Here is a 20,852-nt window from a genome sequence, read left to right on the forward strand (position 1 = left end):
ATGGAAAAAGACGGAATCATTATCTTCGTTAGTTTTCATCAGTCCCAATTAACAAAATTACACGCCATCTCCATTAATATCGCGACATTATCCTAAAATATTAAAAATAATAAAAAAAAAAAACTAAACCTAAAAAAAAAATAATAATTAGCGAGCCACCCCCAAGGTCAAAGGTCCACCCCCTTTGCCCTTGGGGGTGGCCGAACAACCCCAAAGGGCCTTGGGGTGGTTCGGCCACCCCCAGACCAGTCTTGGGGGAGCCACCACCAAGGCCAAAATGGGGGTGGCCGCAACCCCCATTGGCCAAAATGGGGTGTGGTGGCCGGCCACCCCATAAAATTTTCATAATTATTTTAATTTTTAATTTTTAGGATACATGTCGCGATATTAATGGTGATGACATGAAATTTCGTTAATTGGGACTGACGAAAATTAACGAAGGTAGTGATTTAATCTTTTTCCATATGTGAGGTACTAGATTTGTTATGTTTTAAAAGGGAAAAAGTAAAAACGTTCAAACCCAAATACCAAAAAAGTTACTAACCCTAAATTCTTTCAAACTTTACTAGTATTTGTCCCTATGTTAGAGGTGTCCTCTTGAATTGCACGATTGCTATCAGGATTTTGAGTCCTCAAAGTCTTCCTATCAATTATGATTTAAATAACTAAATAATTAAAAGCGAGAGTGTAAAGGTTATACCCAACAACTCGGCTTACTTTTGAACACTTCGAACATCTAGATTGAACTACCACTTTCCTATCACTCCAATGCTTTAGAACCCTCCCAAATACATGTAGACACACATAATTGAAATTTTGGTGTGACATTTTGGTCCATCGAGGTATGAAGCTTGGCCAACTGAGCTATTAATGAGGTGGCTCAATCCAAGCCTCACATGTGTCCTCCAACTTGGGCTACAAGTTTGTCACGTCAACAAAATGTTGGTGCTACATCATCTAGACTTTAGTTCGAAGTTTTGCCTTGTCAGCATGCCACGCCATCCACAATAATCAACGTGGCAATTGCTGCCTATACTTCACAATCGCAAGATTGCTAGTATTATCCTCCCTCCTTTAATTTCATAACTCAACTTCAATCGAGACTTCAAGTGACCCTTTATGTTATATATGGTATTTTATACAACCCTTTGAATGACAAAGTAAGGATGATTTTTAGGGTGACAGTTGAACTTGTCATAATAGTTTACAACTTGCTTTAGGATCTTCAGGATCACAATTAATGGTTGATTTACTGCAATGATCCGATGCCTTAGATTTATGCTCATAACCATGTGCTAGCAGGCATACCACCAACTGATTGTTCTCCATGAAAGGGGATTTGGCTGTTAGTATTTGAGTGAAATTCTTCGTCTATATCTTATTAATTGGTGTATGAGTGTAGTGTTTTCATAAGGAGACCATTCTGGATTATTTTTCTCTAACATCCGAATTATTTTTCATGTAGATGTGATTGAATGAGACATATGATGGGATTTATTCCCTACACAACCCATATCGGAAACTATACCTTAACCCATTTTTTATCCTCAGCAACTAGCCAACAAATGATTAAATCAACAAATCAATCAATAACATATGAGAACAGATTTTAAAATATTATTTTTTATTAATACACCATCAACCAATTGGGTGAATTGTAAAGTCAGAGTCATGATCTTTATGTTAAATCACTGTCATTAAAAAAAAAAAAATCAATAAAAATGAATGAATTTAAAAAATAAAAATATTTATTTTATAGCTATAATAGCATGTGCAGGCCCCACTTCTACTTGAGTAGTATACTGGGGTGAGTAATAGCTGGATGAGAATATAGGAATAGGATGACCCTGTCCGGTTGGCTCCTGCATCTTGTACAATTCATATAGAACACCCATTTTTCTTGTTAATTGGAAAGATAATTAATTAATTGCACCTCGTCAGGTCTTAGGTATACCTAGGGATCCCTAGGTATATTGATAAAATCCAAACCACCATTTAATATTGATTAGCTTATTGTTGAAGATAACATATATAATAATGGAGAGTCCCAAATATCAGGTTTTGCTGTAGACTAGCTATTTTACAGCATTTAATCACTATTTGACACATCATCAATTTAAACAAAAAAGCAAAAAATGAAACTGAGAACAAACGCACCAAATCAAAGAACAAAAAATCCCTGATCGGCCAGACCCAGCCGTGGGTCTAGCGACTAGCAAAACCCACGCTAGACCCACGACGCCGTGGGTTTGGTCAGTCGTGACCCACCTCAAAACTCGTTTTTAATGCATTTTTCGGCTGTAACCCACCTCAAAACCAATTTCTAATGCCTTAAAATCCGTTTCTAATGTCTCAAAACTCGTTTTTAGATTCAAATCTAAAACATAGAGGTGGAAGGTTAACCTTTTAAGGATTTTATTATCCTAAAGATCGAAAAATGTGACTGACGGCACTGGAGGAGGTGACTGACGGCGCCGGAGGAGGTGACTCACGGCTGGGTCACGGCCAGTCCCAGCTGTGGGTCATGCCAAACCCACTAGTAGAGAAGAAGAGAAAGTGGGAGAAAAAGAGAATAAGAGGAAATAAGATTTTCGGTGAAGATGAACAAGAGAAGAAGAGAGAAGAAGAGAAAGTGGGAGAGAAAGAAAAATCCAATGATTTTGTTCCTATTTTATCAAGTGTAACTAGCTGATGTGTACACCTTTTATTAGATGCTGCAAAACATTACTTTTGCAAATAGATTTGATAGAAGGTTTTCCCATAGTAATATGGCGGCAACTATTTTCCATAGGGATAGGGTGTTATCTACTAGTAGATATTATGTGATCTCTTGAGCAATGATATAAGGGAGAGAAGAAGAAAGAAAGACCAAAAGTAATGGGCTTGTTCAATAACCCTAAAGAAAGTTTAGCCAATGCATGTCCTTTTTTTTTTTTTTTTTTAACCTACACTTTCCACTAGTATAGGAGGTTAAAATGAACAAAATGCTACATGTGACCCACTTATGTCTTGTTTTTACTTGAACTACTCAAATTAGACTTAGAATTAATTAATTATTATTATTTTTTTTTTAAAGAAAAAAGGTCTAAAAGGATGGTTGAACCACCTCTGAAAGTGTGGTTTGGTTTCCTTCCAAACTGGTAAAATGGTAGTTGAACATCCCCGCAAGACTACGAGCATATTTTGATTATCCTTGAAACTGATTAAAGGGTAGTTAAACTTAAATTTACCTTGAAACTGGTTAGGGGGTGATTCGGTGGCCGGTGAGAGGTGGTCTGACTACTTCTTGTTGACTACGGGGATGGTTCAGCAACTCCAACATCTATAAGGGGATAATTTGACAGTTGTAACATCAATAAGGGGGTGGCCAACCTTCATTTTATTTTTTATTGTTTAATAACTTTTAAAGATAATTTTGGTAGTTTAAGTAAACAATTAGCACATATATATGCGTCCTTCGTAGTATATTCAATTCCATCTATTTTAAATTTTTAATGCCAAATATTCATGAAGTAGTAGTTGAAAATGGTCAATTTTTTACTTTTTAAAATTTGATTGTCTAAATGCATTCAACGGTGGGATCCGTCTGGACGTTTCATAACTTGAAGTCTTTCATTTAAAGCTTTTTTAGCTTAAGTTCGGAGGGTTAAAAATAATACTAACATGATAAATAAAAAAGATGGGCATTTTCACTTTCAAAAAACATAGAAAATATTTTTGAGATGTACTGAAAAATATTTATTTTGGAACCGATGTAATAAATTTTCTCTCTCCTGTATTTATGAAATGCTTGGGGCCACCGGTGGCCCAATAGAGGGCAAATTGGGCATGATTATCTAGCAGTAAAGAAGACAGCAAATTGGGTTGTGGAGCTACAATCTGGGCTACTAGCACAAAGCCTGAGACTCAACGAAGCCTAAGCTTCTTAATGGGCTATTCGAATTGATCCAAGCCCAAAGAATTTCTTCAACATAGCTTGACGTGTGTTATGTTTTAAATAATTTCTTTTAATACAAAACATATATCATAAATAATAGGAAAATGTCAAATATTTTTTTTAAATGATAATTTTAAAAGTTACATTACAGTTAAAAGGAGATAAAAAAAATAGTAAAAAAATACTTAACATTTTCCTAAATAATATATTACTGAGATAATAATAAATAACATTATTTTAGGAAACATGTGGATCTGTTGGAAACTAGACGATAGGTCACAATCTAATTACACGCTACTGTCAGTGACAACATGGGAAAAAAAATCTCTCCCACTGGCCACTCAGTACTGTGTGGACAAAGTTCCACTCTTCCACGTCAACGTAACAGGATAAGCCTTTCGGGCATTCAAAGAAATACCAATAATGCTTCTTAATTTGGACGTTCTCAATTATTGAGCCACACCATGAGTAATTAGTATGGACCATATATATAAACAAACAAAAACACGTCTTTGCAAAATGCCCTATGACCTTTCGGCAATCTTAATAATTGTTTTTTTTTTTTTTTTCCTCAATTTACCCACTAGACCATGCTCACAAGTACACCATTGTCCTTACTTGCCCGGATAACTACATATTTTTTAGCGAGTAATGTTATATGTGGATAAGTATCTTTTTTTTATTCTTAAAACTAATGTAAAAGAAAACGAGTTTTGACGAAAGAGAATGAGGCTTTTTTTTTTTTTTTTTTTTTTGAGATGATCATGCCACATCAGTCTTAATACCCTTAAACCTATCAATTGCAATAATTTACTCCCCAAACTATTAAAATAATAACAATGTATCTCAAATTTTTTAAAAATGACAAAATTATCATTACTAAAATAAAAATAAAAATACTAAAAATTAATTTTGTTAAAATTTTTTTTTTTAAGGATATTTTTATTTTATTGAAAATTTTATAGGAGTAATTTCGTCATTTTGAGGGGTACGTTGTCATTGTTTTGATAGTTTATGAGGTAAATTATCCTAATTAATAGTTTTATGGTAGATTATCATTGGGATGGTAGTTTGAGGAGGTTAAATGAACTTTACCTAATAATATACATATATAACATTATTTTTCTTGGCTGTCTATATTCCTGATATCTCCCTGTTAAAGCCGATAATGAGTTGGATTTTCAAAGTAAATATAGCTTATCCATGTTGAATAATATTATAAATTATATTTTTATCTATTTTACAACCCTAAATAAATCAGTTTGATCCAATTTTTTATTTTCAAGAACTGATTAAGTGGTTTGATTTGATTTGATTCTATAGATCGAGTAGGGGTTGTTTTAGGAAAAAGGTTAGGTAATTAATACGTAATTGGCCCAAAAATATCCGCAGCCACGGAATATGAGGAATTTTTTATTGGGTGAGACCACACGTCCAAATCTGGTTCAACTGGACCCACATCATTATCCTGTGGGCCCCACGCGTTCTCTCCTAACGAAAACGCGCACAAACTTCTTCTACTTCTCCTCCTCCTCCTCCTCCTCCAATATCCATTAACTCTTTCAAACAGAAACACGCAAATCTCGTGCGAACATTTCGGTTGCACAAGCAGTGGCATATCATATCTCTTAGAGCCAACGGGGGACTCAGGTTTGCTGATGTTTGATCGGAAGGCGGGGGAGAAGATGAGCGCCAAGAAGACGCCGGCGACGAGGACACGCGTCGGGAGGTACGAGCTGGGTAGAACCCTGGGTGAGGGTAGCTTTGCCAAGGTCAAGTTCGCCAAGAATGTCGAGACCGGTGACAACGTTGCCATCAAAATCCTCGACCGCGACCAAGTCTTCCGCCACAAGATGGTGGAACATGTAACGGCTTGTTTTCTTCTTCTTCTCCTTTTAAGAGTTATGATTATTTGTTTTCTAGTTGAGTGCCACGAGCCACACATGGTGGTCTTTGTTCAAGCATTTAATAATTGATTATGTATAAAATGGTACTCTGTAGACTCTTCGTTAACTAATATAATAGTTTACTATGTGCTTCGTAATGTTAAAATAGTATTGTATTGATTATAATTAACTACTTTGACACCTTGTTGATTCTTATTTTGGCAGCTAAAAAGAGAAATTTCGACAATGAAGCTGATCAAACACCCAAATGTTATTAAAATTTTTGAGGTAACAGAAGTCTCTTGAATTCCCCCCCCCTTTTTTTTTCCTTTAATTTTTGCAAAAGAGGATTATTCTGGTATGTTTTGTTTCCACAATTTGTAGTATAGTTCAAATAAATTTGTAGGATTTACAGCTTGTGAAATTGAGTGACTAAATTTCTGCCTTATTGGTTGTTTATCTTGTACATAATCTGGTCACGTTATGATACAAAATATTGTTGCAAGTTAAGTGTAATTCTATGAGGTGGCAAGAATTCCATGATGAACTGAGTGGGTTCTGGAACCTTAGACCTTGGTTTTGACTCTTTCTCCCCCTCTCTGATGCTAACTGATAATTACTTTTGTTGTGAGTTTCATGATCATGAACTTGAAATTTTGTCAAATGCTCTGAGAAAGCATTTAAGCACGTGTTCCATTAATGGGTTAAGCATTGTCATCTATAACATAAACCATTTCTGTTTGGGGAAGGCCATGGATAGAGCAGAATTCATACCATATACATAAAAAGCACATGCACACAAATGTTGGTAGACACGTGTGTCTATTCTGTACCAGCATCATAGACTACATCCTAAGCTAAAAGCTGTCAATATGTAGTGCGCTCTGAGTTGCATATCAGTAAGATGCTATTAATGTTTTTGGTTTAATTTATATGTCCACTGTGCTTATGCATAGGTTATGGCAAGCAAATCAAAGATCTACATCGTTCTCGAATTTGTTGGTGGTGGCGAGCTCTTTGACCAAATAGTAAGAAACTGAACTCTATACTTGGACTATACTATACATAAATTCATTCTAATTGCCGTTTGTGGTCATATTCCCATGTTTCTTTGTTGTGTTCATGTATGTCTAATAACCAGTCAGTGGGTAGTATTCTTCTATTTGTACAAAACAGTTTCCCTTATTGCTTTTTGATTCGCAGGCCAAATATGGAAGACTTAAAGAGAATGATGCTGGGAGATATTTCCAGCAGCTCATTAATGCTGTGGATTATTGCCACAGTAGAGGCGTGTACCACAGAGATTTGAAGGTTTAACATGCTTCCTTACCTTTCCGCTTAGAGTTCTTACTTAGAATGTTCCCAGGAATAATCTTTTTCAGCTAGGTTATGTTTGATTATTGGTGTACTATTTTTCATCTTTTGCAGCCTGAGAATCTTCTTTTGGATTCATGTGGTGTTCTTAAAGTTTCAGATTTTGGATTGAGTGCATTCTCACAGCAAGTACGGGTGAGTGGTGATCTACTATTGTCAATATCCTAAGGCATACTTCATGTAGTAGTAGCTTTTTCTGGATAGGTTGGTTTTGAATTCCAGTATCAAAGATGCTGATATATTTGAAGTCACCTAATCAATGACATCATTTAATAAAAGTGGTTGCCAACATCAGCAAACTTAGAGGTTTAATTTCTAGTGAAGAGGGGTGTCTTGTGGTTGGTGTGATTTTTAATCCTTCTTTCCGTCTTGCACTTTTTATTTTCCCCATTTCTTTATAGAAGAACAACCTTTTGGTGGTGTACTTTATGAAACCTTTGTCATATATCATTCTTTTTCCTTATACGCTAGAAAACATAATGCAGTATAAATTAAGTTAGCATCTTTCTGGGTTTCTGCATTAACTGCAATTGCCTACTTTCTCATGTGAATCATGTCAAAGGCCGGTTCTCTCTGAAATCTAACCATAGAATAATCCACGAATACTGAAATTTGTCATCAAGAACCAACTCCTGTAAGAATATAGTACATGCGCCATTCACATGATTGCAGAAAGGAATTATCTCAGGAGTGCGAGTTAGGCTTGGTTGAGGAGGGAGTTTGATAGAGGTCATAAACATTTGTGAATGAGAAAACCAATAAATTACATTTCTCGATTTTTGTTTAGCTGATTTTAGTGAAGCTAGCAAGATCTAGGGCATAGATAAAGCTCAACTTTTGATTGCGCCTATGTAGGCCACACTTTTACTTTGTTTTGAAATCATATGCCTCCTTTATTGTCTTCTCGACTACAAAGAGGGAAAGAGGCTATTTTTTTTTTTTCTGTTTAAACTCCATTTAAACATCTAGTAGCACTGCCTCAATCATGTTCGGGGAGCCCACATAAGACTTGGTTTTGATATTTATTAATTTTTTAGTCTCAGAATGGGATTGCTTTAACTAAACTGTTATTAGCTCAATTAAACTCAGATACTTTCTACTTTCACTGAGTCAATTGACTACCTATTAAGTTGATTTGCCCACAGCTGTGAGCAAGTTGAGTATTTGCCAGTTTTAGCTTTTGAGTTGCTTTAAGATTTTGTGACCACTCTCATAGTTAGTTATTTTGTGATAAAAATATGGAAAACTCTCATGTCTTTAGTGTTTTCCAATTTTTATTTACATTAACGTGTATTAATGTGCCTTTATTATAAATGTTTCAGTATGGATGGGCATGCCTCATCTGAATAGAGGGCTTACCCTTTTGTTTTTGTTAGTGGAAATTGTATTACTTATTCTGAATAAGAATGGAAAATCTTTTGGGGGCATTATATGAAATGAAGGCAGACACATTCTTCTTATTGCAGGAGGATGGGCTGCTTCACACCACCTGTGGAACCCCAAACTATGTTGCTCCCGAGGTACCTACCTACAAGTTTATGAACATAACAGAATGACTTGGTGCATTTCCATTTTTGATTTCTTGCATGTGACATTTTGTATCAGGTGCTAAATGATAAAGGCTATGATGGTACAGCATCTGATATTTGGTCTTGTGGGGTCATTCTCTTTGTGCTTATGGCTGGGTACTTGCCATTTGATGAACCAAATCTCGTGGCTTTGTATAGAAAAGTAAGTCTTTATATTTTGCATGGTCTTTTCATATGAGGAGAATCTCATTGAACTCATAATTTTGATATATATTTCAGATTTGCAAGGCTGATTTCACATTTCCATCGTACTTTTCACCTGGTGCAAAAAAACTGATAAAGCGTGTTCTTGATCCTAACCCTCTTACAGTGAGCTCCAAACCCTTTTATAATTCGAAATTTGTGAAGTAGATTCTATTTCTGTACCTTCTTTTCCTGAGTTGTATGGAACAGCATGATCTGATTAGCAGGGGTATATTAATATGGTGTGTTTGTAGCATTCATGCTTTTTGTTGTAAAAAATGGTGGTGCTTTATTTCAGCGGATAACGATCCCTGAAATCTTAGAAGATGAATGGTTCAAGAAATGGTACACGCCAGCATACTCTGAAGAGGAGCAAAATGTAAATCTTGATGATGTAGATGCTGTATTCAATGACTCAGAGGTAAGACTATTTAAATACAATTTCTCTTAGTCAAGATTTCTGGTTACTGTGCCAGTTATGTGACTTTTCATACAGATTATTTTACTGTCGTCATATAGTGGGACTGATAGAATGTCCCTGTCCCACCGCTCAATATTTACTCTGGAAACTATTTTGCTTTCTTCCCATGGCATTTTAAACTAACAATCTAATCAATCTGACATGTAAATATGAGGCCAAGTTCCACCTGAAATATTTTACATGTATGTTCATTATGCAGGAACATCTTGTTACAGAAAGGAAGGAGAGACCTGTTTCCATGAATGCTTTTGAACTTATATCTAGGTCCCCGAGTTTTAATCTTGAAAATTTGTTTGAGAAGCAGAAGGTATGTATATAAGATTTCTCTGTCTTCTGTTGATGAATATTTCATTATTAGCATTTAGGGAAGTGTCGTTTACATCTTTTACATCTTATTACTTGTGAATCTTTTTCTTTTCTTGGGGTAAGTGTCTGAAGAAGCATATGAGCTCTCTCTCTCTCTCTCTCGTTTGCGCGTGTAGGTGCATCCCGTCATTACCTTTTGTGTTTGTTAGTTTCCCTGCTCTGGTTTTCCGATTCTTCTTCAGTTTTCTGATTGTTTGGTTCTGGGTTGATGGAGATGGTTATTTCAAGATGGATTTAAGTTGAATCCAATTCCTTTGAGTTCGTTTGTGAGGAGGGAGTCTCGGTGTTGCAGGTGTATGAAAGAAGTGGAGGTTTGGTTCATTCAGTTTCATGGGCATTGCCAATGTATCGTGGTTGTTGGACACCATGAAAGTTTTGCTTCAACCAGAACATTCTAAGGAATTTGTGAAGTCCTGGAGGGTGGGGATAAAAGCCTCTATTGCCCAATGTGGTTCGAATCATTTTTGTCATTTCTTGGCTGTAGCGAAATATGGAGGCGGCGCTAGGAGAGGCTTTGTGATTATCCCCGAAAGTAGAAGAGGTAGTGGCTGGTCAGGCTTTCACTCTTGATGTGCATAGGTTCCTTGATGCTTTCTAGTTGTCATAAGGTAGTGGTAAGGAACGATGACCAGGGGTTGCTTTAGATGGGATGACAACGTATAGCCTGGCAGAGCATTCTTCGGCGCATGTATCATGTGAATCAATTTCGGTGGTTGACAAGCAGAGGTCTTGGCCGGGCTGAGGCAGAGTAGAGGCAGCTCGGCTTGTCTCGACGTTATAGTACCTTTGAGCGCCAACGGTTCGGATACGTACGTGGTAAGGAGCACTGAGGTTGCCTGTTTTTCTGCCGGTCTTGTTTGTACTTCAGAGGGTGTGCATGGCGGGGTAAAGGACGATAGTACGGGGTAAACACCTGATCACCTCCTTTGCAAGAGACCTGTGGAATCTGGTGTTTTAGAAGTTTGGAGTAGAGTGGGTTATACCCAAACACGGGTGGTGGAGCTCTTAGTATGCTGGAAAGGAACATTTTGTCGGAATGATTTAAATATTATTTGGAATGTATTCTTTTCTTGTTTGATGTGGTGCATTTGGAGAGAGGGAAATGCTAGATGTTTCAAAGATTGGGTGAAGACGAGTTCAGAGCTACAACTTTGTTTTCTTAAATCACTCTTTGAGTGGATCTCTGTTAATGACCTCAATATCTCTATCCTTGTAGATTTTTGTGCTCTCTTCATCATTCTTGATCTTGTTGGGTATTCTTCTCTTATATATCTCCTCTGTACTTGGGTTGTGGTGGCCCTTACACGTTTAATGAATTTACCTTGTATAAAAAAAAAAAATTATTAGCATTTTGCGAAATTGATATATCACCGGTCCAAAGTTTTGGAAGATTGAAATTTCAATGGTGCACCATATTGGTGCCTTGGGATTACCACATTGACTTTTCCAATCAAGAGCTTGTGTAGTCTTAAAACCCATAGTTTTGATCTAATTTTTTCTAGCCACAAGCCAAATAATTTGAATTTCAGGTAACCTTGGTAGTACGTTATTTTTTTCAAGGTTTATGGCGCTCTGTGCTGAGTTATATTATATTTGTTATTGATAGCTGTTATTGCTGACTAATGATCCTCGTGTTAATTTATAAATTTAACTATTTAGGGTCTTGTGAAGCGAGAAACCCGTTTTACTTCCCAGTGCCCTGCCAATGAAATTATGTCTAAAATTGAGGAAGCTGCAAAGCCTCTTGGCTTCAATGTTAACAAGCGTAACTACAAGGTAATGATTCTCACGTTAGACATATTTATTGCATTTGCTTTGTTTTATTTGCTATTTTTCTCCCACGTATCTCATTGAAAGCTATGAGTTTGATGTTCAAAAATTCGTATTTATATGTTTTTCTTAATTTCCAACCATTCCAGATGAAGTTGAAAGGTGACAAAACTGGTAGGAAGGGTCATCTCTCTGTAGCAACTGAGGTATTGAGTTTATAGCTCGGTCAATGTAATTAGAAACATTAGAGGCTGCTGCTAATAATTTTGAATTCTTGTAGGTCACTGTTAATTTTCAATTTTATGGTACCCTATCAAATACTTTTGCAATTGATTCCTTAATTTCCAACTTCAGGTGTTTGAGGTGGCTCCGTCCCTGCACATGGTAGAGCTCCGAAAAACTGGTGGTGACACATTGGAGTTTCACAAGGCATGCCAACTTCTTTTTTTTTTTCCTTGCCTTTAATTGGTTGCTCAGAAAGTGTGGGAAAAGAATGGAAGTAAAATAATTTTTGAATCTTTATTTTCATCTTTTAAAATCCCTGATAGCTGCTGCATACAACTGAACCTAATACCACTAGCTACAGGCGTAATTTTCCTCTGTTTTCTCTAAATTAAGTAGAATGTTGATGCAAAAAATATTCCAAGGGCTAAGTTTTGGTATTTGTTGTTTTGGTTGTCAATGCTCTGATCACACGGCAGTTCTACAAAAGTTTCTCGTCTGGATTGAAAGATATAATGTGGAACACTGAAGAAAATACTGAAAAGGATTAAAGTAATCTCTCTCTCTCTCTCTCTGATGAATAACATTTTTCATTGAATATATGTCTGTCCTCCTCTGTCATGAATAACATTTTTCATTGAATATACGTCTGTCCTCCTCTGTCATGAATAACATTTTTCATTGAATATGTCTGTGCAGGTCATGTTATGAATAGCGTTTTGACATGGAAGACATTGATGTTTGGAGAAAGTAGAAGCATGCATGTGTCCACTACTGTCGTTTGAAAGGTCCTTGGTGGGCAATGTGAAGCCACGCCCGAATTAAATGTTTGCTCTTTTTTTCTTTTTCTTTTTTAATTATTTCAATGAATTCAAACCATTCATTGATAGTTCATAAGATTGCACAAGTGAGAAAGCCTCAACTTATTGCAATGGAAAAATAGTCATTGTAACTGCTGAAATTTTGGTAGCCAATTCCCAAATTATAATGTAGCCATACTTATTAATCTTAAGTTGGAAAAAGGATAACTTTGCTTCTTGAATGAACAATTATTGTCACCAAAAAGAATTTGATGAAATGGAAAATTATTCTTATCAGCACTACTTAGTAGAGCCAATGCCTAATTCAATGGTTAGTTTGAGATTGTCATATCAGCATTGTTCAATAAAAATATGGTTTCTAGCATTTCTCAAAATTATATATGATTTATTACAAATATTAGGTTGGTGATGTTAATTTTTATAAATTTATAAATCAAAATAATTTATCTAATTATTATAAAATATGAATAATAATTAAGTGACTTTTTTTCTTTTTTTTTTAGAACACAATTATGTTTTATTGATAAAATCATTTGTCAACCAGGGCAATTTGCTCCTTGACTACATTATGATAGATACAGTTTAGGATTTTTTTCAAGCCAAACACCATATATGACACATTTAATGGCCCCAAAATATGAGCTGCCGAATTTGCCCTTTTTTTTTTTTTTACATGTTCAATCTTGTAACTTTGCAAAAGTCGTGTTCTCTCTTTAACACCTTTTACTATATGTCCAAATTTGCTCTAGTTTTTGTTTCCCACTTTGATCGCATTTACAATTTGCAAGGCATCTCCCTCCACGATTATATTCATAGAAAAGAATATAATTAAGTTACTAATGAATAGTATATATTTACGAAAAGAATATAAACAATAACAATATTCATTTTATATAAACAATGAGTTGGTTAATTGAACGGTCATGAACGAAGTTCGAAAAATAAATGACCTCTCCATTTCATTTGAATTGGAGAATATTTAGATATTTTTGTCGAGTAATTTTAGGTGGCCTACTTGTGTTCTATTAAGAATAATGTGGCTATTAAAATCACAATTGAACTTTTGATTGATCATTATTGAATTTTGATCAAATGATGATTTTAATAGCCACATCATTTTTAGTAGGACACAAGTAGGCCACCTAGATTTACTCATTTCTGTCCCCTCAAAAAATGAAAAAGACAAAATTACCCATCAACTATAACTAATTGGATATTATTTGAACCGCAGAGGATCATGTTCCTAAATTTAAACATATAATTTAATTCAACAATAAATTTGAGCTCAAACCAACTAAATTTAAACATTCAATAATACTCGAAGAAGTATGGTGAGGAAGTAATGGGAATTCGAGGATATGTTTGGTGGCGGATAATAGGTGTTATATGAGGATCTGTTATTAGTTGTCAAATCGAATTTGTTAATGGTGACAATATTGGACCACCAAACAGCATTGTGCGTACATATGAAGTTGATGACATTAATACATATTATATATGCTTAATTTTCTAGGGACCAACCTGTGGAAACTAGAAAGTGGATCATTGATTGAATCAGTTTCTGGTTACTGGTTAGCTTTTTATGGAAGGAATTGGTCTACATATGATTAAACATATATAAAACAAATTCATTTACTATATTAATTAATTCGCCTCCCTCCCAACTTTTGGAGAATTTTTTCCACCGAATACCAACAACACCCAATATTACAAGCAATCCAAAATCTAACCCATCATTATACACACATCATAAGCATAATCTCCCACTTTTTTTTTTTTTTTTAAAAAAAATGTTTTGTGTTTATTCCCTTCTGTAAATTGCTTAGAAAAAAACAAAAACAAAAAAAAAAAAAGCAAAAATTACGACACATGTTATAGCAAATGATGTGGAATACCCGAGTAATTCTACGTAGCCTACTTGTGTCCTACTAAGAATGATATGGCTATTAAAATCACAATTGGGTTTGTGATTGATCATTATTGAATTTCGATCAAAAAGTGATTTTAATAGCCACATTATTCTTAGTAGGACACAAATATGACACAAGTAGGTCACCTAAAATTACTCGGAATACCCAGTTGTTGCAACCAGCTACATTCTCTTCACTCACTTCAAACAATTTTCTGCAAAACATTTTAATTTGATTTAATTTGATCTCTCAACCTCCAAATATTGTATACTGCAGCACCCCAAGCCAGCTTACATGTTGTAACTCTTAAATTTCTCATTCCTTAATTTCCTCATAATCATCTCCTCCCAATAATTGGGGATATGATCAGTTGGTAAACATTTCTGCATCACCTTAATTTGTATCCCCATTTCAGCAATCTATTCCCTGTTGATGGAGACAGTTCCATATACAGTATGAACGCACCCTCTCCCACCTCAATTATAATTAATTTTATGTAAGAATTAGTTATATTTTTACTTCACCTTAATTTTACTGCTTCTTTATCTTATAATATATTTTTACAGTAATATATATATATATATAATCATGGTAGTAGAAGTCACTTAATTTCTTGTGGCCTCTTTTTCTTCTGCCCTATGCGTCAATTTTCTAAAGTACTGCAGAAAAAAAAAAAAAAGAGGGGCCACCTTAAGATGATCTAGTGACCTACAATTGTTTTGGTCAACAACCAAGTGCCTGGGTGGCCTGAGAGGCCACCGGCCTACTAAATCTCGAGATTCAGCACTGTCACCCACCAAAAAACACACATTACGGCCTCCATACACCCACCTCTCTTTTCGTTGACGTGCTCACTTGCATGTTATTCCACCAGCCCATGCATTTCCAGAGACTCACGCGCTTGCTTCCACAGACATGCTTGCCTGGGTGGCCTTTTTTGAACTCGATCGATCGACCCAAGTCTTTAAATTTGGCTCGAACCGATCTAGTTTGATCATGCCCTCCCCCACCTTGATTTGCCCTGATTTGATTGCCTACACCCGAATCTTACACTCCACATCACTCAATTATTCTTGTCTGTCACTGTAAAGCTAATATGGCGTGGTCCCTTTAGCATTTGGTGCATGGGAATTAATTTTTAGTTTGAGGACCACACGCAATGACAAAAGGAGGGGGGGCCAGTATATGTCATAACATTTCTTGCGCATTCAGTTGTACATCTTGGTTACCTTTCTCACCCTAAACAATCACGAACTCATAATCATACATATTGGAGTTCACCGGTCAACATGTTTGCTCCCTGGCCTCTTATGTCTTATTGACTTTAATTTCAGGCCCAGTTGCAACTCACATCTTTATTCTCTTTTTTTTTTTCCCCCCTAAGTTTATGCCTTGACTCCTGCCCATAAAACGTTTTGGTTTGGTCCCTAACCACGCCTCATAAGTTTTGGAGTGACGGAGAAGGATAATGGAATTATGTATATATAGCACTACTCGACTTGGATCCACGTGGCCCAAACCATTTTCGCATTTGCACGTATATACCTGAATCTGAGCTCTTGCAAACCCAAATCAATCCGATCCGACCATTAAAAGGTACAAGTAAATAAATAAATTAAAGATTAATATTACTTAATTATTTAATCCATCCTATTCAATCTTGTTAATTAGCTATAGTTTGTTCCAAATTTTTAGAACAATTTTATTTGTATTATGGGCATGACTAGTTCAACTCAGACACGTACGACTCGGCAAGAAAAATAAATGGAAAAGAATCATTTCCATTTATTTAATGCACTACCATCATTAAAACTTTTGGACAACACCACTCTTCAAAATTCATTAAATGAAAGAAATTGAGAAATTTTGAAATGGAGAGAATCATTTTTCAAAATATATAGCCCTAGCCCGTTTGGAAAAGGATTTCCTCCATTTCAAAATCCTTCAATTTCTTGTATTTAGTGCGCATTTTGAAGGGTAGTATTGTCTAAAAATTTTAATAATAATAATGCATTAAATGTAATATTCTTCAAAATGCACTAAATAGAGAAAATTAAAAGATTTTGAAATGAGGAAGATATTTTTCTAACCGTTACCCTTTCTGTACATTTAAGAGGAACCTGTTTCTGTCCACTAGAAGAAGGTTAATTTATGAGTTGTTCGGAAGCAAACAGCTGCATGCATTTAACACGTGCGGAGTGCCCCCATGATAATTTAGTAATTCCACCCATCCTTTTCGTGTTATCTATGATATGTCTATATATATTAATTAATAAACTAGTGTTGGGAACCGTAGTGCAATATATATACATATATATATGTGGATCAATTAATAGGTGGGCATTTAGCAGTTAGCAGCTAAAGCAGCTGCCCTTTTTTGACCCCGCCTCCGTCCCCATTTATTGTTCCTTGATGGCAAGTCACCTACAACACCAACCAGCTCCCTTCTCTTTCTTCCACACATTAACCTCCTACTTCAAACGTAATCTTCCACTGTCCTTTTACCTAATTCTAATGCACATGCTCATGCACATGGATAGATCCCCATAATTCCCATTTTATCTTCTTATTTTTTTTATTTTTTTCCTTTAATTTGCATGTGAGATATGTCATGACTAATGCAAATGAAAAAGGAAGAAACCCACTTACCCCCCAAAAAACAAACACAAGAGAGGGGAAAAACCTCCCAACAAATTCTCATCCCATCATCAACCACACTGTTTAGGAACATCTAAACAAAACTAGATTTTGAAAAGATCGACTTGAGAGGTTTTTTTTTTTTTTAATATTAATTCCTGTGGTGGTTGAGCTATCTACCTTTTCTTGGAACTACTTCGCATTTATTCAAGTCTAAAATTCCAACTTTTTTTTTTTTTTTTTTTTTGCAGTTAATATTGATGTCCTGCTTCTCAACATCTGGTTTAAATCTCTCAACCAACTAATTGTAACTGTTCAAGACGTGTAGGGATTGCTTTCAACTCAGCATTTGTTTTCCTCGATCAGCTTCTCGTAGACTTCTTGTTTATAAATAAACAAGACCCATCTTATTCAAGAACCCAAAAAAAAAGAACATAAAGAGAGATCTTTCCAGCTAGAGATATTTCCAATTAGGAAGACAAATGGACAGCATAGAGATGGATAAGGAGAGAATAACAGCGGAAATGGCTTTTAAAGACTCGTCCTCCGCCGTCATCAAAATCCGGCGACGCTTGCCGAATTTCTTACAGTCTGTGAAGCTCAAGTACGTCAAATTAGGGTATGGCTACTCATGTAACCCTGCAACTATACTCATGTTTCTTGTACTTTTGCCTCTCGCATTATCGGTAGTGCTTCAGCTCGCCGGTCTAAAACTGGATCGGGTTTCCGAGTTATGGACAAACCGGACAGTTTGGTTTGATAGCCTCAACGCGGCCACACGAACCGCTGCTTCCGCTTTGCTGCTCGTTCTTTTCGGCCTCTACTGGGCCAAGCGCAAAAGGCCGGTTTATCTCGTAGACTTTTCCTGTTACAAACCGGAGGACGAACGGAAAGTGACCGGGGAATTTTTCTTGAAGATGACGGAAGATAGCGGCGCATTCGAGGAGGACAGCATCGGGTTTCAGAGACGAATTACGTCCCGGTCCGGCCTTGGCGACGAGACGTATTTACCGAAAGGAATTACGTCCAGACCGCCGAGCCTGAGCATGGACGAGGCCCGGTCCGAGGCGGAGGCCGTCATGTTCGGTGCATTGGATTCGCTTTTTGAGAAAACTGGCGTTCAACCAAAAGACATCGGAGTCCTTATTGTGAACTGTAGCTTATTCAATCCAACCCCCTCCCTCTCCTCCATGATTGTCAACCACTACAAGCTTCGAACCGACATTAAGAACTACAACCTCGGCGGAATGGGTTGCAGCGCCGGCCTTATATCCGTCGACCTGGCAAAGGATCTCCTTAACGCAAACCCCAACACCTACGCCATCGTCGTCAGCACCGAAAACACCACTCTCAATTGGTACTTCGGAAATGACCGCTCAATGTTATTATGCAACTGCATATTCCGGATGGGGGCTGCGGCAGTGCTCTTATCGAACCGGGCACAGGATCGGACCCGGTCCAAGTACGAGCTCGTTCACACCGTTCGAACCCACAAAGGCGCCGACGACAAAAATTACAACTGTGTCTATCAGAGAGAGGATGATAAAGGAACCATTGGGGTTTCGCTCGCTCGGGAACTAATGGCGGTGGCCGGAGACGCGTTGAAGACGAATATTACGACTCTGGGTCCTTTGGTTCTCCCGTTTTCTGAGCAATTCATGTTCTTCGTGACGTTGGTGAGGAAGAAGATCCTGAAAGCTAAGGTGAAGCCGTATATACCCAACTTCAAGCTCGCTTTCGAGCACTTCTGCATACACGCAGGCGGGAGGGCGGTGCTGGACGAGCTGCAGAAGAATTTGCAGCTCAGCAGCTGGCACATGGAGCCGTCGAGGATGACGCTGCACCGTTTCGGGAACACCTCGAGTAGCTCGCTGTGGTACGAGCTGGCGTATACGGAGGCGAAGGGTCGGGTCTACGAGGGCGACCGGGTCTGGCAGATTGCGTTCGGGTCGGGTTTCAAGTGTAACAGCGCGGTTTGGAGGGCTCTCAAGCGGATTCCTGTTGGTGACTTCCGAGGCAACCCCTGGGTCGACTCAATCGATAGGTACCCGGTTGAGGTTCCTGGCGAGAAGAATGTCCACGTATCGTAGTCTGAGTGGAGGATAGAGTACACGTGGTGTTATATATCTGGCTGCTGTATTATTATTATTTTTTTAACCCTCTCTCTCTTTCTTTCATGTTTCGTGGGCAAGGAGTGATCATAATGAGTAATGATATAATGATATATGAGAAATGTTACATATTCTCAATTTTTCTTTTTTAAAAGTGGTTTTTAAATGATGTGTCATTATCTTATGAGTTGGTAATACGCTTTTCAAAATAATAAATCTCATGAGATGGTGACATATTATTTGAAAATTAATTTTTTTTAAAAAAATTTAAAATGTATAACACTTCTCTTAATATATAATGCCATATGATTGACACTAATTTTAGTTGTGTATACCAGTCAATTGGTAATCTACTAAATAATACTTTTTTATTATTATTCACTAAATAAAAAGAGGGATTATGAAGTGATTAGAGCTAAGAACACAGGTCAAAGTTAACCGGTAATAATGATTATCTAATTCAACGACATGTGAGAAAAAAAAAATATTTAACGGGTTTTTTCTTTGTTTTGATAATCTACGTATAAAATTATAATTTTTCGTTATTTAATTTTCCGAAATACTTATTCGTCTGTATAGTAATGTTTGATTCGTATGAAATTGTAAATTTTAATTTTCATCAAGGTTTTAAGGAAGTTTGGAACCATTTCCTCCAATTTTGATATGGATGTAGGACACGTGTAAGAGAGCGGACCAAAGGCTAATATCATGCCAAGTCAATAACCATTTTCTCAAGTCAACTCCAACCAGCAAGGTAACATAAAATATTGTGACATGACGTAAAATAGTTGTTTTGAATTAAATTAATGTATTATTTATTTTCTTAATTCTCATATGTTACATATTTATTATATATCTCTTATAATTCTTATATGTTACATATTTATTACGTAACTCTCATGATTCTCACAAGTTACATATTGATTATGTAACTCTTCTAATTTTCATTTGTTACTTATTGTTTATATGACTCTTCTAATTCTCATAGGTTACATATTGATTATGTTACTTATTGTATTCTTGGCCTCATTCAACTATAAATAAGTTATTTTATTGTACAATTTCTATCAAGTGAAGGAAAGATGTAGCAAAGAGAAAACGTTGACGTGTGAATATAAGCCATAGGCTGAACCACTTTAATCTGTATCTTTCTTCCTTGGTTTTTTCTCTTTATATTTTTTATATACTTTAACATAAAACAAGTCCCATCGATTGAGCACTTGAGTCTCCTCACATGGCATCCAAGCATTCTCTTTCTCATCTAAAACAATCAAAAAAATAAATAAAAAAATAAAAAAAGAAGTTACCAACTTTCGCTCTTACACTTTCAAGTGCATATTTTATGACGTGATGTGAAAAAATATCATTAGATCTAAAATTTAATAGTGATCATTACAAAGTCAAAGGATAATCTATTTGATATATATATATATATATATATGACACAAGGGTGAGAGCGGCGAGAAGGGAATTTGATTTAGTGGCATTTGGTATATATATATATAATGAGAGCGGCGAGAAGAGAATTTGATTTAGTGGCATTTGCTATATATATATATATATAT

At 36.2% G+C, this 20,852-nt stretch overlaps 2 protein-coding genes across 2 annotated transcripts; both read left to right on the forward strand.

Moving 5' to 3' along the window:
* Positions 1-5,450: 5,450 nt before the first annotated feature.
* On the forward strand, positions 5,451-12,850 carry LOC132186748 (CBL-interacting serine/threonine-protein kinase 9). Its single transcript, XM_059600778.1, has 15 exons — positions 5,451-5,802; positions 6,049-6,111; positions 6,780-6,851; positions 7,027-7,134; positions 7,252-7,332; positions 8,664-8,717; positions 8,803-8,928; positions 9,006-9,095; positions 9,268-9,390; positions 9,650-9,757; positions 11,476-11,592; positions 11,736-11,792; positions 11,941-12,015; positions 12,288-12,360; positions 12,508-12,850. The coding sequence occupies exons 1-14, from the start codon at positions 5,596-5,598 to the stop codon at positions 12,357-12,359; spliced, it is 1,353 nt and encodes a 450-aa protein (XP_059456761.1). The 5' UTR covers positions 5,451-5,595; the 3' UTR covers position 12,360; positions 12,508-12,850.
* A 4,644-nt stretch (positions 12,851-17,494) lies between these two features.
* Positions 17,495-19,432, forward strand: LOC132186747 (3-ketoacyl-CoA synthase 1-like). The gene has a single exon (XM_059600776.1). The coding sequence runs from the start codon at positions 17,659-17,661 to the stop codon at positions 19,264-19,266; it is 1,608 nt and encodes a 535-aa protein (XP_059456759.1). The 5' UTR covers positions 17,495-17,658; the 3' UTR covers positions 19,267-19,432.
* The last annotated feature ends 1,420 nt before the right edge of the window (positions 19,433-20,852 follow it).

This window comes from Corylus avellana, chromosome ca7, assembly GCF_901000735.1.
Source record: "Corylus avellana chromosome ca7, CavTom2PMs-1.0".
NCBI lineage: Eukaryota > Viridiplantae > Streptophyta > Magnoliopsida > Fagales > Betulaceae > Corylus > Corylus avellana.

Excerpts from the sequence above, each read along its gene's own strand:
- LOC132186748 (XM_059600778.1), top strand. The coding sequence starts at position 5,596 with ATGTTTGATCGGAAGGCGGGGGAGAAGATGAGCGCCAAGAAGACGCCG. Across the intron at positions 9,758-11,475 it reads ATTTGTTTGAGAAGCAGAAG|GGTCTTGTGAAGCGAGAAAC; the intron begins GTATGTATATAA and ends TTAACTATTTAG. Across the intron at positions 11,793-11,940 it reads ATCTCTCTGTAGCAACTGAG|GTGTTTGAGGTGGCTCCGTC; the intron begins GTATTGAGTTTA and ends TTCCAACTTCAG.
- LOC132186747 (XM_059600776.1), top strand. The coding sequence starts at position 17,659 with ATGGACAGCATAGAGATGGATAAGGAGAGAATAACAGCGGAAATGGCT.